At 46.4% G+C, this 17,418-nt stretch overlaps 1 protein-coding gene and 1 long non-coding RNA gene across 4 annotated transcripts in view; one reads left to right on the forward strand and one right to left on the reverse strand.

The window, feature by feature from the left end:
* LOC307202966 (tropomodulin-3) overlaps positions 1–17,418 on the reverse strand; it is a 50,457-nt gene that overhangs the window by 17,961 nt on the left and 15,078 nt on the right. For both annotated transcript variants that reach the window (XM_079953444.1, XM_079953445.1), the window contains exons 2-5: positions 17,069–17,274; positions 14,678–14,834; positions 3,434–3,556; positions 2,945–3,034 (exon numbers count right to left, since the gene is read on the reverse strand). In XM_079953444.1, the coding sequence (XP_079809570.1) occupies positions 2,945–3,034; positions 3,434–3,556; positions 14,678–14,834; positions 17,069–17,194 (496 nt within the window). In that variant the 5' untranslated portion in view covers positions 17,195–17,274. The remainder of the gene's footprint in view (positions 1–2,944; positions 3,035–3,433; positions 3,557–14,677; positions 14,835–17,068; positions 17,275–17,418) is intronic.
* Positions 601–17,074, forward strand: LOC307203043. Of its 2 annotated transcripts, XR_013833097.1 has the most exons (4): positions 601–1,942; positions 2,310–2,391; positions 13,754–13,951; positions 16,981–17,074. It is a non-coding gene; the product is annotated as an uncharacterized lncRNA (long non-coding RNA). The 2 variants fall into 2 exon arrangements; XR_013833098.1 differs by lacking the exon at positions 16,981–17,074 and having other exon boundaries at positions 13,754–14,040.

Genomic DNA, 17,418 nt, shown 5'->3' on the forward strand with positions numbered 1-17,418 from the left:
ATGTGAGAAACACGAACATTGAATTTTTCAATCACACACCCCAAACGGCGCTGGTACTAGTTTTAAAATGCAGGTTCAGGTGTTGCAACATTTTTCTGTCACAGCAAAATGTCAACTACCATCAACAAAATTCCACAGGGAGAATTCCGTAGTATGGAAACACAGGGATAAACCAAAGTACACAACCCATATCTTGAGTTCTTTAAAAAATATATTGCCCATGCCAATGCAGTGCAGAAGGAAACTCAATTCTATTCCAATTCAATTGTAAAAAAAACTAATGGCTAAAATGTTTTGATTTGAAAGACAGTTGCATTGATCTTTTAGTTTACTCCTTGATGGTATCTGATGGGTGCTTATTTTTATATGTTTTATTACAAATATTGTGTGTGTGTTTTAATTTTCCTTCTCTGATTATTTGCAGGAGGTTATTGAGTTGTTCTTGTTTTTATTTTAATTATGTATTTTGTGTTTTTATATTGTGATTTTATCCTGTGAACCGCCCGCCCTGAGACCTGTGGGTATAGGGCGGTATATAATTTTTAATAATAATAATGGAAACCCTTCACTGGAAAACGAAATTCATAACAATGCCCCACCGCTTCCTCAAGATGTCATGTGTTACTGATATTGGGAGAACTTTAAATGAAAAATCTGGAATGATAAAAAGATAAATTACACGTTGTATCCCAATAAATTGTACTTGGAGTAGACCAGCTGAAATTAGGGGGGTCTGGTCTGAATGAGTCCGATACAACCATACAAACAAATTGTTACATCCCTTTATGTGTATTGTGTTGGACCGCCAATGGGCCTGGCGCTCCCCAAAAATCCTTCCTCCAGCAGAAAGGATCCTGAGCAGAGTTCCCTGGGAAGAAGGACTGACTGTTAAATCACACTGAGTTCCATTGCATTGTGGTGGGGAAGCCATGTCTATTTAAAGTGGTATGACACTGCTTTAAATGTATAGTGTTTGGGGGGGAGGGGTGATTGAAAAAAACGCAGTGCTGGTGTGGACTTTTAAAGCCCTAAATGGTCTCAGCCCAGTATACCTGAAGGAGCGTCTCCACCCCCATCGTTCTGCCCAGACACTGAGATCTAGCATGCAGGGCCTTCTGGTGGTTCCCTCATTGCGAGAAGTGAGGTTGCAGGGAACCAGGCAGAGGGCCTTCTCGGTAGTGGCACCCGCCCTGTGGAACGTCCTCCCATCAGATGTCAAGCAATTAAAACAACTATCTAACTTTTAGAAGACATGTGAAGGCTGCCTTGTTTAGGGAAGTTTTTAATGTTTGATGTTTTATTCCAGGCTTTCTCAACCTCAGCCCTCCAGATGTTTTGAGACTACAATTCCCATCATCCCTGACCACTGGTCCTGCTAGCTAGGGATCATGGGAGTTGTAGGCCAACAACATCTGGAGGGCCAAGGTTGAGGAAGCCTGTTTTATTGTGTTTTAATATTCTGTTGGGAGCTGCCCAGAGGGGCTGGGGAAACCCAACCCGATGGGCGGGGTATAAGTAAACTATTCTTATTCTTATTCTTATTCTTGTTCAGTTGCTGGGAATTGTAACTCTGTGAGAGGTAAACTTCAGTGCCCAGAATTCTCTGAGGGAAAGAAGGTGGGTCAGACGCTTGGCGGCTACCTGAGGTTGCCCAGGTGCCATGGGCCTGGCAGAGAGAGCGTTCCTGGAGCCCAGAGCTCATTGGCTCCCGTCCTTGGCCCGGCTCTGACCTCACAACCAGCTGTGGAATCCTGGGGAATGTTTGGTTTCCTAGGAGGCCAGGTGAGTTGTTTAAAAGGATCCCTGGGTCAGTTGAAAGCCAGTTGGATCAGTTAGCAGCCCATAAAGCAGCAATTCTTCTTTTGTGGTCTTGAAAGCTGTTTGACTGACTTTCTGGACCTTTTTGGTTCTGAAGATCTTTGTGCTGCTAGTGGCGTAGAAGGTAAAGTCATGGGAAAGAGGGGAGGCACAGTGACGGAGGAAGGGGGGGTGCCCCAGGTGTCATCACTGGGGGGACGGGACAAAATGATTTTATTTTTTTTAAAGGGCTCACGAAACCTTTTAGGAGTGATGTGGTGGCTTAGGCGCCCGCAGGTTCTGTGCTGCCTGAAACGGGAGCGTGGGACTTGCGTCTGCCTACTGCCTCTCCCTCAGCCGCCTTACAGCTGTGGAATCCTGGGGAATGTTTTATTTCCTAGGAGACCAGGTGAGTTGCTTGAAAGGATCCCTGGCTAAGCTGAAAGCCCAGTCAGTTGGATCAGTTAGCAGCCATTCAGATCACTTCTTCTGTTCTTGTCTTGTCTTGAAAGCTGTTCAGATGGATTGACTGACTTTCTGGACATCTTCGGTTTTGTACCCCCATGGGACAATGTGCCGCTGGTTGCACAGAAGGTAAAGTCATGGGAAAGAGGGGAGACCTCCTGAAGATTTGTGCCCCCACCACATGCCCAGTTTTTAAAGATGCTCCTTGGACCAATGTTGATGTTTTATCACTTTAATTTATTATTATTATTATTATTATTATTATTATTATTAAAATTTTGTTGGGAGCCGCCCAGAGTGGCTGGGGAAACCCAGCCAGATGGGCGGGATATAAATAATAAATTGTTGTTGTTGTGCAGATGAGGCATAAAACTGCAACTAAGCCTCACAGGAATATTATGACGAGAAGAGTCTCTTGGACCTCCTTAACAAAGGCATAAGAAACCCACCAAGTCACCTCTCACAACTGAGTAGCCTTGGGACTCCGAAGGAATCCTATGAAGCTGCTGCCTTGTCCAGGACAAAAGTTTAGGACACTTTAAAATAAAAATGGCACACAAAAATAATCCACCATGCGTCTGCATGTGCTCAATTGCATTAGGAAACCCCAATGCAATCAGCGAGGCTTACTTTCAGTTGAACCCACAATGTTGCATTTCTGGACTTTCAGCATGAAACTCACTTGAGAAACTTTCATTGGCGACACCGTTGCTACTTCCCACAATATCGCAAAACTGAGAGTTGCTTATCAAGTTGTGCATTCCCAGGATAGCTGTTCAGGAGAAAGGAGAAAGAAACAGCAGTTAGGTTTTGCAGCTGGGCCCTTAACGTGACCGAAACATGAATCTGCAGCAGAATTTCCCAAAGACCAAAGTCATTCTTACGACTCCTTGTACAGCGCCACTAATATGCACGCACTGCTTCTGAGATATGGCTCATACCATCATCATCTATGCCAGAGACTGGAACCTGTGGCTCTCCTGATATTGTTGGGACTCCCCACTCCCACCAGCCCCAGCCAACATGGCGGATGGTTAGGGATGATGGGAGTTGTAGTCCAACCATTTGTGGCTTCCCATCCCAGGGAAGAAGCCTTAAGAATACTTGTATGCAGGATCATGCTTTTCGAAAAGCTAAATCAAACTCAACACACACATACACACAAACCAACCTGCAATGTCACATAGTTCAGTGTCTGTAGCACTTGTCAATGCTTCCTCCAGTTCAGGATCAAGACTCACTTTTTCTTCCGTGTAAGACTGTACTGGCTTTGGCTTTGGAATAAATACTTTCCCTGTTCAAAAGAGGAGGACAGCTGTTTTAGGATATTATCGGTGCTCAGCTTTCGACAACCTTGCAGGATTTTGAGATCACATTGCGTGATGATCAGTAGCTTACAAAGTCAATACTCACCAAACCAAACCACATCGCTAAAAGGGTAATGCCTCAGTCCTGTATACCTGGAGTGTCTCCACCCCCATCACTCAGCCCAGACACTGAGATCTAGCATGCAGGGCCTTCTGGTGGTTCCCTAACTGAGAGACGCAAGGTTACAGGGAACCAGGCAGAGGGCCTTCTTGGTAGTGGCGCCCACCCTGTGGAATGCCCTCCCATCAGATGTCAAGGAAATAAACAACTATTTGGCTTTTAGAAGACATATGAAGGCAGCCCTGTATAAGGAAGTTTTTAATGTTTGATGTTTTGCTATGTTTTATATGTGCTGGAAGCCACCCAGAGTGGCTGCGGCGACCCAGTCTGATGGGCAGGATACAAATAACAAAATTATTCTAATGCTTATTATTGAATAAGGTAAAGATAAAGGGACCCCTGACCATTAGGTCCAGTCGTGGCCAACTCTGGGGTTGCGGCGCTCATCTCGCTTTACTTGCCGAGGGAGCCGGCATACAGCTTCCGGGTCACGTGGCCAGCATGACTAAGCCGCTTCTGGCGAACTAGAGCAGCGCACAGAAATGCCGTTTACCTTCCCGCTGGAATGGTACCTATTTATCTACTTGCACTTCGTACTTTCGAACTGCTAGGTTGGCAGGAGCAAGGACTGAGCAACGGGAGCTCACCCTGTTGCGGGGATTTGAACCACCAACCTTCTGATCAGCAACTCCTAGGCTCTGTGGTTTAATCCACAGCGCCATCCGCGTCCCTTGGACAAAAGATCCCTGCATTGCAAGGGGTTGGACTAGATGACCCTCATGGTCTCTTCCAACTCTACAATTCTCTGATTCTAATCACAGCCCCTAATGAGCATATCCAAGCCCTCAGGAACTACCCCAAAGGTACTTCCTTGGATCCTGGCCTAGACCATTATCACCATTACTGTGCATCATAAAGGCTGCATTCCACAACAAACGCGTCAGCCTGTCTGCCAGTTTGATATAGACTGCATTTGCCAAATTGAACATGAAAATTCAGCTATTGCATTTAGACACGAGATCAGTGAGTAGCTCAGTAATCCGACAACATAATTGGCTTCAGTCTTTTGATTGCAATGCATCTGAGCAATTTAAATTGCAGGCAAAAGCTTAAATCAGCATTTGCCAGATGTTCTGTATGGATGCCTGATGGCACCAGGCTGGCACAGCCAGGCTTGATGGGGGCTGATGGGCTGTCAAATTCCAGGACATCAGATTGGGAAAAGCTGTTGGAAATGGTGCTTCAGACATCTCTCTGATGGATGCCTGACAGCAGCACTTGAATTAGTTCTCTGCTAAGGCATTCTGAGTAATTCAGTAGATGGCACTCCTATCCCAATTTGCTGCTTCCTATGAGAGCAAACACTGGAGCTGAATATATGTGTTCAGTATGAGAAAGTTGTGAATCCACATAGATGCCACCAACCTGTACAACAGGAAAACCCAGAGGAGGGGTGGGTAAGCTTTGGCTCGCCAAATGTTGCTGAACTACAACTCCCATCATCCCCAGCAAGCATGGTAGATGGCGATGGGAGTTGTAGTTCAGCAACATCTGGAGGGCCGAAGTTTCCCTACCCTTGAGCTAGAGGATTGAGAGATGTACAGGAACCTAAGAAGAAGCCTTAAGTCAGCTCAAACTAATGCCCATCGAGCCCAATATCGCAGATTCTGACTGACAACAGCTCTCCTGGCAGAAAGGGCCTTCTTTCCCTTCGCTACCTGATCCCCATTACTGTCAAATGAAGCCTTGAACCGTCTGCATGCAAAGCACATATTCTACCAATGAGCTATCAAAACAGGAGCTTCTAACTCCAATTCCCATCAGCCCCAGTTGCCACAGCCAATAGTCAGGGATGATGGGAGTTATGGAGCACTGCACTGTAGCAGACTGGACCATATCTCCAGACCATAGTCTCTGTGTTTCCCCACCATACAGAGAGTGGCAATCCAGGCACGGGATTCCCTTGCTCTGGGACCAATACTTTGCTCTATCCTCTCTTGGCTTTTAGATCCAGGAAAAAGCTGTGATTCTGAGGGCTTCTGCAGACCCTGAAGGAGACTCCAGAAGGTTCTGAAAGCCTCTCTCCACCCCTAGAGACCCTCTTGGGTGTCAAGGTCATCGGAGGGGGCTCTGTCAGTAGTTCCACCACTCCCATAAGTGTGGGGAATGGCGGTATGGGAAAGGGTTTTCCCCTAACTTGTAGAAATCCCTCTTCACAGAAGCATCTTCACTGCATATTCTCCTATACGCTGAAGACACACTTATTTATTTACTTGAGAGTTAAGGTATTTTGTTTTGTGGGACCAATCCTTTTTGATGAATCTATACTTATTATGTTTGATACTTATTCATGTTTTTAATTTGTAGGAAGCAACTCTGTCAGATGGGTGACATACAATTATTATTATTATCATCATCTTCATCATCAGCTTGGTTGGAATTTGACTTTTAAAAATAATTCTAATCTTTTAAAATTACTATATGGTTACCGTGCTGCAACCCATCCTGACACCATATGGAGGGCAGGCCAGAAATCTTATAAGTAAACATAGATAAGTAATTTCTGCTTCTCCTAGCCATTTTACTTGGACCAAGCGCTTTTATTTTACGTTGTGGATTCTGTATATTTTAAAAAACAAGACAGACAACAAGATACAGCAGCCTTTCTCAATCTTGGGTCTGTAGATGTTGTTGGACTACAACTCCCATTATCCCTAGCGTGCAGGACGAGTGGTCAGGAATGATGGGAGTTGTTGTCCAACAACATCTGTGGACCCAAAGTTGAGAAACCCTGGGATACAGGCATAATAATGAAGCAAGAAAGGGGAGCATCTTTTGCTGAAAAGCGAATCTCACCAAACAGTGTCAAGCCTCCCTTTCCAGCTCATCACCATCTGGTTCTGTTTTCCTTGAATTCACTTTCACGTTGTCACAAGTCTTGGCAAGAGCCAACTCTGATCTTCAAGATAAAAGGAAATGAAACAGGGTGGGGGGGAATCAAATATGTCTAGAATCCATCTTAGCAATATTACAAGCAATGGAAGACTGAAGGGTCGGAGTTTTATGGCACAGAAAACTTGGACGTAGATCTGATGGGATGACTCAAGGCCCACTTTTGCCCTGGACTCGTTTTATAGTCTTTAGAGGTCCATGTCGAAACAAATATGACTGATATTGAACTTGATTCTGCAAGGCCTCCAAGACACCAGGTACAATAGGGCCTGTGGGTTGCAGCCTATTAAATCCTACTGAAGGGTAAGCGCATTGAAATCAACGGACAATAGCCAGTTGTGCCCATTAATTGCAATGGGTGTGCTCTGAATAGGCCTGGCAATGGGTTCAATCCTATGAACCAAAAGTGTTCAGGACCAAAATGGGAGACAGAAGATTTATCACAACTAATTGAGAGCTGCTTTCTTCATATACAGTGGCACCTCGGTTTAAGAACTTAATTCGTTCTGGAGGTCTGTTCTTAACCTGAAACTGTTCTTAACCTGAGGTACCACTTTAGCTAATGGGGCTTCCCGCCGCCACCACACGATTTCTGTTCTCATCCTGAAGTAAATTTCTTAACCTGAGGTACTATTTCTTGGTTAGCGGAGTCTGTAACCTGAAGCGTCTGTAACCTGAGGTACCACTGTATAGGGATGATCTCATCAACAATGGAGTATATCATCATCTCCAACTGGTAGACTGGAACACAAAACTGGGCCACTACGCAGCCTATAGTGGCTTGCACCAATGGCAACATCCCTATTTAGTGGTGCGTTGTTGATTTTAATGGGTTGCTGCCTTCTTTTTAAAAAAGATGATAGGAAAACAAGTGCTGAAAAGTAAACACGTACATTTAAAAGCAGACCTCATGCTGCTGGTTGGATATGATAGCACACAGGAACAGGTTGTCTCCTGCCACAGATCTATCCACCTGATGCCCTCCAGATAACAACATAGGATGAGACTACTAGATCAGGCCATTGGTCCACCTAGTTCAGCATCCTGTTCTCACAGCAAGATGCCTTGGGGCAGCCTGCAAGCTGGACATGAATACAACCGCCCTCTGCCTGCCTGCGATTCCCAGTAATTGGCATGGAAAGACATTTGACAATGGAGGAGGTAGAACAGGGGTAGGCAAACTAAGCCCCAGGGGCCAGATCCGGCCCAATCACCTTCTCAATCCGGCCAACGTTCCAGGAATCAGCGTGTTTTTACATGAGTAGAATGTATTTAAAATGCATTTTATTTAAAATGCATCTCTGGGTTATTTGTGGGGCATAGGAATTTGTTCATCCCCCCCGCAAAAAATATATATACAGTGGTACCTCGGGGTAAGAACTTAATTCATTCTGGAGGTCCGTTCTTAACTGGAAACTGTTCTTAACCTGAGGTACCACTTTAGCTAATGGGGCCTCCCGCTGCTGCTGCACCACCGCCGCGCGATTTCTGTTCTCATCCTGAAGCAAAGTTCTTAACCCAAGGTACTATTTCTGGGTTAGCGGAGTCTGTAACCTGAAGCGTCTGTAACCTGAAGTGTCTGTAACCCGAGGTACCACTGTAGTCTGGACCACCACATGGTCTGAGGGACAGTAGACCAGCCCACAGCTGAAAAAGGTTGCTGACCTCTGAGGCAGAACATCATAGCTAGCAGCCGTTGACAGTCTTCCCCTCTAAGAAATTCTCTCACCCTCTTTTGAAGGCTTCCAAGTTGGTGGCCATCACAGCCTCCCATGCTGAGGACTGAATTTGGGACTTTCTGCACACAAGGACATACCACAGAGTTATGAATGCTCCCCAATTATATATAAAGTAAAGGTAAAGGGACCCCAGACCATTAGGTCCAGTCGTGGCTGACTCTGGGGTTGCGGTGCTCATCTTTCTTTACTGGCCGAGGGAGCCGGTGTACAGCTTCCAGGTCATGTGGCCAGCATGACTAAGTCGCTTCTGGCGAACCAGAGCAGTGCATGGAAATGCCGTTTACCTTCCCACCGGAGCGGTACCTATTTATCTACTTGCACTCTGACGTGCTTTCGAACTGCTAGGTTGGCAGGAGCAGGGACCAAGCAACGGGAGATCACCCCGTCACGGGGATTCGAACCGCCGACCTTCTGATCGGCAAGTCCTAGGCTCTGTGGTTTAACCCACAGCGCCACCCAATTATATAGCAAGTCTGAAAATGCTGAAAGCAATGGATATACATTACATGCTCCCTCCTCTCTTTTACTTTTCTCTGCCTGCTATAGCCTTCACAATTGCATTTCTGTTCCTTCTGATTAGCATTATTCATCATGGTATGCAACAGGAAAAGAACCCAGTTATTAAAAACAGAATTGGCTTCACAAAAGAGGCCTCTGAGGCAATCTGCCCAAAACGCACAAGCTGCCACCCCCCTCGGCAACAGGGCAAGCGCGCAACTGGGGGAAAGCACCTCCCTCCTGGTTGGTTTCCAGGGGAAAATCTGCCAGTTCCCGTTCTTGTGCCTTTCCTGTCCATTTGTTTCCATTATTAAACCTAGCACTGCAGAGCTGCACGTTAAGAACTGAGGCAGCTCGGCCGTCTCCCACAGCTCCAAAGCATTCTGGGTTCTGCAAAGGCAGCAACAATACACAGGCGATGAAATCTCTATGAAAAGCACAAAATGGGTACTTGTCCAAAATTCACTGTGAGCACCTAACCTGGATTCCCTTGGCAGACTCTGCAGAACAGCCATAAACGTACTCCTTTGAGAACGGAAAGGAAAGCCCTGCTGGTCCAAGCCTTCAACTCATCTACCTGTAGTTCAACACCGACTCTGAGAGTGGAGGTAGACTATGAATAATAGCATACTTGTGACAGAGGAAGCCTGGACAGCCAGGCAATGGCTGCCTTATTATTTATTGAGTTTATATACCACCCTATAGGGACACGGGTGGCGCTGTGGGTTAAACCACAGAGCCTAGGACTTGCCGATCAGAAGGTCGGCTGTTCGAATCCCCACGATGGGGTGAGCTCCCGTTGCTCGGTCTCTGCTCCTGCCAACCTAGCAGTTCGAAAGCACATCAAAGTGCAAGTAGATAAATAGGTACCGCTCCAGCAGGAAGGTAAACGGCATTTCCGTGCGCTGCTCTGGTTCGCCAGAAGCGGCTTAGTCATGCTGGCCACATGACCAGGAAGCTGTACGCCGGCTCCCTCGGCCAATAAAGCGAGATGAGCGCCGCAACCCCAGGGTCGGTCACAACTGGACCTAATGGTCAGGGGTCCCTTTATCTTTTACCTTTATACCACCCTATACCTGGAGGTCTCGGGGCAGGTCACAGAAAAGATCACAACATACAGTGGTGCCCCGCAAGACGAATGCCTCGCAAGTCGGAAAACTCGCTAGACGAAAGAGTTTTCCGTTTTGGAGGTGCTTCGCAAAACGAATTTCCTATGGGCTTGCTTTGCAAGACGAAAATGTCTTGCGAGTTCCTGCGGGTTCCCCCCCCTTTCCCCCCCTTTTTATAAGCCACTAAGCCGCTTATCCGTTAAGCCGATAAGCCGCTAAAAGCCGCTAAACCGCTAATAGCGCTAATCCGCTAAGCCGTCAATGGGCTTGCTTCGCAAGACGAAAAAACCGCTAGACGAAGAGACTCGCGGAACGGATTCTTTTCGTCTTGCGAGGCACCACTGTATATAATCAGAATAAAAACAACAACCCAATAACACCCCCCGAAGAAAAGAGTCACATTTTAAAAGGGTATAGGATGTCAAACAGATCAACCAAAGGCCTGGTTAAAAAGGAAACTTTTTGCCTGGGGCCTAAAGGTGTGTAATGAAGGCGCCAGGCGAACTTCTCCGGGGAGAGCATTCCACAGACGGGGAGCCACTGCAGAGAAGGCCCTCTTCTCGTGTTGCCACCCTCTGGGCCTCTCAAGGAGGCGGCACATGAAGAAGGGCCTCAGAAGGTGATCTCAGGGTCCAGGTAGGTTCATATGGAAAGAGGCGGTCCTTGAGGTATGGCAGTCTTGAGCCACTGCAGCAGAGCACAGTTTGTGCTATTTCCCTTCCACTGCAGCTCCAGGGGTGCACTTTGGCCAAAGCACACACACAGAAACTTTCTCACACAGCTGTGAAGAACTTTTGAAGTACTCAAAGATAAGGAGTGTGCAACTCCCCACAGACCATTGGCTGTGTTGGCTGAGTCTGACAGAGTGCCCATAACCGACCCAAATTTAAACACTGCTGTGTTCTTCCCTTTTAAACACTGTGATCAATGCCACAGTTTAGCTGCTCCCTTGTGCAATCAACGACAACAAAAAAGACCCTCACACAAATGCAAACTTGGTCTCACTGGAGCTCCCAGCGAGTCTCGTCTTGCGCAGACTCACCCTTGTTTCTGTTCTGAGAAAACTCCCGAGATTCCTTTCCAGGTAATGAGCAAATACGCTCAAAACTCAAGCTCATTGTTCAGTCACAGTGAGGGCAAAACTCTGCACAGCCTTTGGAAACAATGACATAACTATACAGGCAGAGAGCCAAGTGAGAGCTTTTTGAGATTCCTCTTGCCCGACATGCACCAACACAAACGTTGTCGAAAGGACACATCTGCACTTGAGCTTGCAAGGGGCCCAGGAGTGTTTTTGCTGATAATCTGAGAACATTTCATTTAGTTAAGGAGGAGATCACACGGTGGAGTGATTTTTTTTTTTTTTTGGGGGGGGGAGGCACATATCAAAACACTTCCACACCCAAGAGTTTGGCATAACAGTATCAGAAAAGTTATGTGTGCTGAGTATCACTGAAGTGTGTACAAACCCAGGTGGGAAAAATATGGTTTTCCAGGCACTGGCAGACTCCAGCTCTGATACAAAAAACTGAATGGAATCAAGGCTAAGACAAACATGATGCATTTATGTATCAGAAATCATAGAGAGCCGTTGTGGTGCAGTGGTTAGAATGTTGGGCTAGGACCTGGGAGACCAGGGTTCAAGTCCCCATGCAGCCATGACACTCATTGGGTGACCTTGGGCCAGTCACGGCCTCTCAGGGTTGCTGTGGGGATTAACTGAGGAGAGGGAGAACCACCTTGAGCTCCTTGGAGAAAAGGCAGGATATAAACGCAATCAGCTCAATCAATTTATTTCACATACTTGTGCAAGAAAAGAAAAAAGACTGTGCCAAAATCAAACACAACATCTGGTAGCTAATTGAATTACATGGAATTGTAATGCAATAAAATACAACAGATCTAAAATAACAGAGGCAATAGAGAATCATATAGCGTCTAGCACAGTGCATTACATTTGCTACAACAGGCAGAAGAAATGTTAAGTGGTTCTTCATGACCCTCAGCAGTTTTCAACTGGGCTGTGCAGGGTAAAAGTCTAGGAACCCACTGCCTAGATGCTGGCTTTCAACGGACTGGCTTGCAGCTGAGCAATCTTGGGTTGTGAAACAAGGCAATCAATGCAAAATGCACTGCATTTGTGGATGTCCATAGGTGATTTCCATTCTAAAGGTAAAGGGACCTCTGACCATTAGGTCCAGTCGCAGACGACTCTGGGGTTGCAGCGCTTATCTCGCTTTCAGGCCGAGGGAGCCGGCGTTTGTCTGCAGACAGCTTCTGGGTCATGTGGCCAGCATGACTAAGCCGCCTCTGGCGAACCAGAGCAGTGCACAGAAACGCCGTTTACCTTCCCGCCGGAGCGGTACCTATTTAGCTACTTGCACTTTGACGTGCTTTCGAACTGCAAGGTTGGCAGAAGCTGGGACCAAGCAACGGGAGCTCACCCCGTTGCAGGGATTTGAACCGCCGACCTTCTGATCGGCAAGCCCTAGGCTCTGTGGTTTAGACCAAAGCGCCACCTACGTCCCCTGATTTCCATTCTAGTTGAGTCTAAATATACCCTCAGTGATTTGACCAAGGTGGCCCAGGAAGCCAGAAAACCTGGCCAAGTAGACTTCAAACCACAAAGGCTTGGGGTGCTCAGGTAGGTGAAATCAGATGAATCAAATCATGTGGGCAAACGAAGAACGATTTGCAAGCGCTGACAGTCAGCTGCAAAACCACACTTCCTTTACCAGCAGTGATGCAAACTCAAGCCACACAAGCAAAGGGACAGATGATAAGCGGTGCCTTAAACCCAGGGCCAGATTTAGGTTTGATGAGGCCCTGAGCTACTGAAGGTAATGGGGCCCTTTATATGTCCAGCTGTCCTTTGTCAACAACATATTGTCACTGTTTTTTGTGTTGAATATATGCTATATGGTACTTTATGGACCTAATAGGTATCAAAAGCCATTTGCACATAACAAAATGTATTTTATCAAAGTGATTGTTGAACTTATATTTTGGAAATGTATATCCAGGTTTTTCCTCCTTTCCCCCCCCCCCCAAGAGAGTGGGGCCACACGCTATAGCTTGTTTAGCTTATACCTACATCTGGCACTGCTTACACCTGACAGCATATATGGGTGTGGCTTCAGAAAAACAGGCTTCAATTTAGGACTCCCGCTTGGCCCAAGCTCACCACCTCTGAAGTAGGGAATCAATTCCCCAACCCTTCTGGGTCCTCGAGCTGTGTGCTTGCAGCAGACAACGATTGTTTGCATGCCTTCTTGATAGTCACAATGCTTTTTGCCACAAAGCTCCCATTGTTACGTGGATGAAATCTCTATTTTCTTTCCAAATGTCATTCCGCAAAAGAAAGTTTTCTTGCATCAGCCCTCTCCACCAGCAACAGTGGCTCATTGTATGTTCGCCAACAGCTGGGACAGGGTGAGGCTTTCAAGTTTTAGCAACCGCTTGCAACAGGGGCAGGGGAGTGCTCTATTCATTTTGGAGAAGCAGCCCTCTCTGCTTTGATACTGAAAAGCCGCATTTTCCGAGGACCTCAAATTCATGCAGGCAAGTGCACATCCGTGGCCCAGTTCGTACGTGTGAAGGAGTCAACACACACACACACACACTGCTTCCTCTCTGTTACAGAGTAGGTCCTTCGTCTCCATCCTCGGAAGACAGACGGGGCTATAAGGTTTAAACTGGATCTTTAAAAAAGTTTAAAATAACTATTTCTAAAAACAAAACCAAACCCAGAAGCCTTTCTTTTAGGACTTCTAGGTGCCGAAATCCCAAGGGAGCAGAAAGTACTATTTACGTACATGAGTATGGCTGCGCGGATGCTACTAGCCCAGAGATGGAAAGAAGATAAAGTCCCTGCCAGAGAAGGATGGCAGATCAAGTTGATGGACTATGCCGAAATGGCAAAAATGACTGGAAGAATCAGAAATGTAAAGTATCTGAGGGAAGGTAAATTAGTAAGGAAAGATAATAAGAATATATAGAAGATTTGAGAAGATTGTAAATGCAAAGATAAATGTAATCTCAGAATGTAGAGGAAATTGAGAGGGGGCGGAAGGAAGCGGGGGGAGGGACAAAAGAATATTAGGTTTGATTGATGGATATATGGGGGGTGGGGAGGATGTGGTGATGGCTTTGGTTTAGCTATATTGTGATGTAATATGGAAAAACCAATAAAATATTGTATTGGAAAATATAATAATAATAATAATAATAATAATAATAAAGAAATCAGGAAGACCAAAATTTTAATAAGGGGGGGGATTTATAATCTATCTTAAAAACCATTGTAGACAGCTAAAATCGTTAGTAGGATTGGCAAAACACTTGTAGTTTAATGGTGAATTTGGGATATAATGGAGATGCGAAAGTTTTGGATTATTATAAAAGATGCAGGGGGAAGTCCAGGAGATTCTGAGAATTCTTGTTTTTATATTGTATGTTGATATGCGATTGAAAAATTTTAATTTGAAAAACCTAATAAATAAATTCATTTTAAATATATAAATAAATAAACTGGATCTTTACGTACAACTGGGAAGCCAAGCATTACCAGTTACAGCAGAAGCAAGGAGAAAAGTGAAGAAGTAAACTCACACTGGTTAGCTCTCAGGGCGAGTTTGCGCAAACCATTGTGCCCTGTGTGGCGGTGGGGCTGGGGAGAGGCGCCCTTACCTTTCTTTTCTCCCGTGAACGGGACAAAATCTTCAACGTCTTTATGCTCCAGCGCTTGCTTCTCCAGATACGAAAGGAGTTTCTCCCTGTCAAAAGCACCGGAGGGCTTTTTGGACGTCTGGTCCTTTTGCCGGAACCCTGCGGGCAACAGTGCATTCTGCAAAACGAAAACGACAAGGCTTCCACCGCTCTTATTCGTCAAAAAAACAACGAACCGCAGAAGCGGCACATTAAAATACACGCAGGTGTCTTAGGAAGGGGTCGAAAAGGCCAAATCCTCCTGGATCCTGTCTCAGGAGCAGATTCATCACCACCCTCATGTTTCTTTGCATCAGCCCTATCTCCTGGGAAAGGATGAGACTTGCAAGTTTGAGTACAGTTTTAACACAGTGATAATATCTGCATTTATTCATCACATCCTACTTCTGGTGTACGTACTTTTAGACCCCTCCCCGTGCACACACACACACATAAGACTCTCTTCCACTTGGCAGGAACTGGGATACATCCAGATTCTGATATTTATTTATTAAATTTTATTTATACCCCGCCCTCCCCAGCCAAGACTGGGTTCAGGGCGGCTAACATCACATATAAAAACAATTGACCAAAATAAAACTTAAAAACAGGATTAAAGTACAACTTAAAATGCAGCCTCATTTTAGTGGAAGCCCAGATCAAAAACTGTTTGGGGGGAGAAAATGTCAACTCTTCACCAAGACCAAGTATCCAGACTGGTCCTACGTGGGCCAGAAAAAGCCAGGGAAGTCCCCAGATAGGGGTTTCATCACAGAAGGAAAAGGAAAGAGCGGGAAGGGATCAGACTGATTCCAAGTCAAAGGCCAGGTGGAACAACTCTGTCTTACAGGCCCTGCGGAAAGAAATCAGATCCTGCAGGGCCCTGGTCTCATGAGACAGAGCGTTCCACCAGGCCGGAGCCAGTGCTGAAAAGGCCCTGGCCCTGGTTGAGGCTAATCTGACTTCCTTGGGCCCGGGACCTCTAGAGTATTGCTATTTATGGACCTTAAGGTCCTCCGCGGGGTATACCAGGAGAGGCAGTCCTGTAGATACAAGGGTCCTAGGCCGCAATGTGCATACATGTTTAATATTTTGTGCTGGATTTATTCTGAAAAAAAACCTGTTTTTATTTTGGCATTTTTCTACTGAACCAGATCCATTCTGCGGGCACCCTATTTATTGCTCACGGACAGGCCATTTCTGGGTGTGAAAAGAGTGCTACGTGTGGAGAGTGAACCAGAGATGATGTTGCAGCACACAATCTGCTGACTGTTTCCTCTAGAGTCCACACCCGTTAATACTTATAGCTTAAAATCCATTGCGCCTGCACATCCAAGGCACATGCCATTCCAGATGTGGCCATCCAGATGTCGCTGAACTACAACTCTCACCATGCTGTACTTCCGTTTCTCCCAAACTTGTATCTCCAAGCTGTTGTTGGACCACAACTCCCATCATCCCTAGCTGGCAGGACCAGCGGTCAGGGATGATGGGAATTGTAGGACAAAAAATAGCTGGATACCCAAATTGAGGAAACCCTGCTCTACTTCCATTTCTGTATACAGGTTGCTGGGAATCACGAAGAGGGGAGGTCATGGTTGCATTCATGCTCTGCTTAAAGACTTCCCACAGGCATCTGGTTGGCCACTGTGAGATGCTGGACCAGATGACCATTTGAGGGTGGTACACATGGCACTTATCCCTAACCATTGGCCATGCTGCCTGGGGCTGATGGAAGTTGAGAATCCAGCAACAGCCAAGATGCCCCAGGTTCCCCCAGGATTTGCTTTCCATTGAAAAGATGTTTGCGCTCCTGTCACTGGGACTTGCAGTTCGTGCAACAGCACTAACACATGTACTCATTCCATTCAGGCTTCTTGTGCTGTCAAGCCCCTGTTTTTTGCACTCTCTTGCAGCATTAAAGGGAAAGGGTAAAGGGACCCCTGAACATTAGGTCCAGTCGTGGCTGACTCTGGGGTTGCGGCGCTCATCTCGCTTTATTGGCCGAGGGAGCCGGCGTACAGCTTCCGGGTCATGTGGCCAGCATGACTAAGCCACTTCTGGAGAACCAGAGCAGCGCACAGAAACGCCGTTTACCTTCCCACCGGAGCGGTACCTTTTTATCTACTTGCACTTTGACGTGCTTTCAAACTGCTAGGTTGGCAGGAGCAGGGACCGAGCAATGGGAGCTCACCCCGTCACGGGGATTCGATCCACCGACCTTCTGACTGGCAAGTCCTAGGCTCTGTGGTTTAACCCACAGCGCCACCCGCGTCCCCTTGCAGCATTAGCTACCCTGAATGTTTGTACAAGAGAAAGCAGGATAAGCAGTTTTTTAAATAGAGGGAATTGTCCCGCTGACCCAAAACACACCTCTGGATCGAGATCATCCAGGACGGTTTCCAGTTGTTTCAACTCTTCTTCCGATAACTTGCCCAGGATTTCATCCTCATCGAGGTCCTTGTATTTGTCCAAGTCTTTTCGGAAGGGGAGAGCCATCACTTCAGCTTGCGAGGGGACAAGCAGCTTTGTCAAGTGTACGGCAAGGCTGGCGACCTGGGTTTTATTTTTAACCGGAACTGTGGAAAGAGGGACAAAGAACTCATCAACAAGGGCATTTTGCTCTGTAGCGGTGTGTGCAAACAGAAGGCCATTCAAGAGAGTTAGGATGGTGCAGAGCAGCTGTTCCAACTGCAATGGCAGAATATAAACTACAGGCAACG

This window comes from Podarcis cretensis, assembly GCF_951804945.1.
Source record: "Podarcis cretensis genome assembly, chromosome: 14".
Classification (NCBI taxonomy): domain Eukaryota; kingdom Metazoa; phylum Chordata; class Lepidosauria; order Squamata; family Lacertidae; genus Podarcis; species Podarcis cretensis.